The sequence below is a fragment of the Olea europaea genome, unplaced genomic scaffold (assembly GCF_002742605.1).
Source record: "Olea europaea var. sylvestris unplaced genomic scaffold, O_europaea_v1 scaffold33790, whole genome shotgun sequence".
NCBI lineage: Eukaryota > Viridiplantae > Streptophyta > Magnoliopsida > Lamiales > Oleaceae > Olea > Olea europaea.
In genome coordinates, this window is record NW_019252794.1 from 1 (window position 1) to 864 (window position 864).

General features: G+C 31.7%; 1 protein-coding gene across 1 annotated transcript; it reads left to right on the top strand.

The window, feature by feature from the left end:
- Positions 1-69: 69 nt before the first annotated feature.
- LOC111386026 (transcription factor PRE5-like) lies at positions 70-455 on the top strand (the record flags this gene model as incomplete). The annotated part of the gene is made up of 1 exon (XM_023010455.1): positions 70-455. A coding segment is annotated over one exon (156 nt), but the record flags the coding sequence as incomplete, so codon positions are not given.
- Positions 456-864: the final 409 nt, after the last annotated feature.

The window sequence follows — 864 nt, forward strand, 5'->3', positions numbered from 1 at the left end:
AACCTGAGTGTGAGAGCACATAAAATTTCTCTCGATCCTAATTATCTAACTAGTTTTGTTTAACAATGACAGGTTTCAGCCTCGAAGGTGTTGCAAGAGACTTGTAACTACATAAAGAATTTACACAGAGAGGTGGATGACCTAAGTGATAGATTATCACAGCTTTTGGAATCAATAGACAGTGACAGTGCTCAAGCAGCCATAGTTAGGAGTTTATTAATGTGAACTTGGAGCTTAGATGCTAGCTACTTTCTGCTTTGTTACTGTCTAGGGACTTGGGAAGTTTTATTAATTAATTGAAGCTCCATTGTATCTCCTATGAATTAATATTCCATAGACTTGCCTTTACTAAGTCAAATATATAAATATAATGAGTGATTGAAGATGTCATCTAGGATGTGTCAGTGTATATTCAGTTCTGAACTTGTGATATGCCAAATTTGGAATATTTTCTATTTGTATTGATTAAAGCGAATTAAAATCTGGATTTTATTAAAGTCTAAATCAACAATTAATTCAACTTTATATTTCATAAGATCCCTTACTATTCAATCACATAGTTCATTAATTGTCTTTGATCAAAATCTGCTAAAAATATTATTTTAATCCATACCAAACAAGGACTAAGCTGCACCTCCCTCTCTCCCTAACCACCCACACTACTAATCGTATGTACACACTCATATATGCATATATTAACAAATGGGCTGTTTGTAAAAGTTTTTGATAAAAGTTTCAGCAAATTTTAATAAAAATTGATTAAATATGTGGTACAAAAGTTGTGTCACATGAAATATATGATTAAAATTGAATGAAATGAGAATATACAAAGACTTTAAGGACAAGTCTCGCCACCTTTTTTGG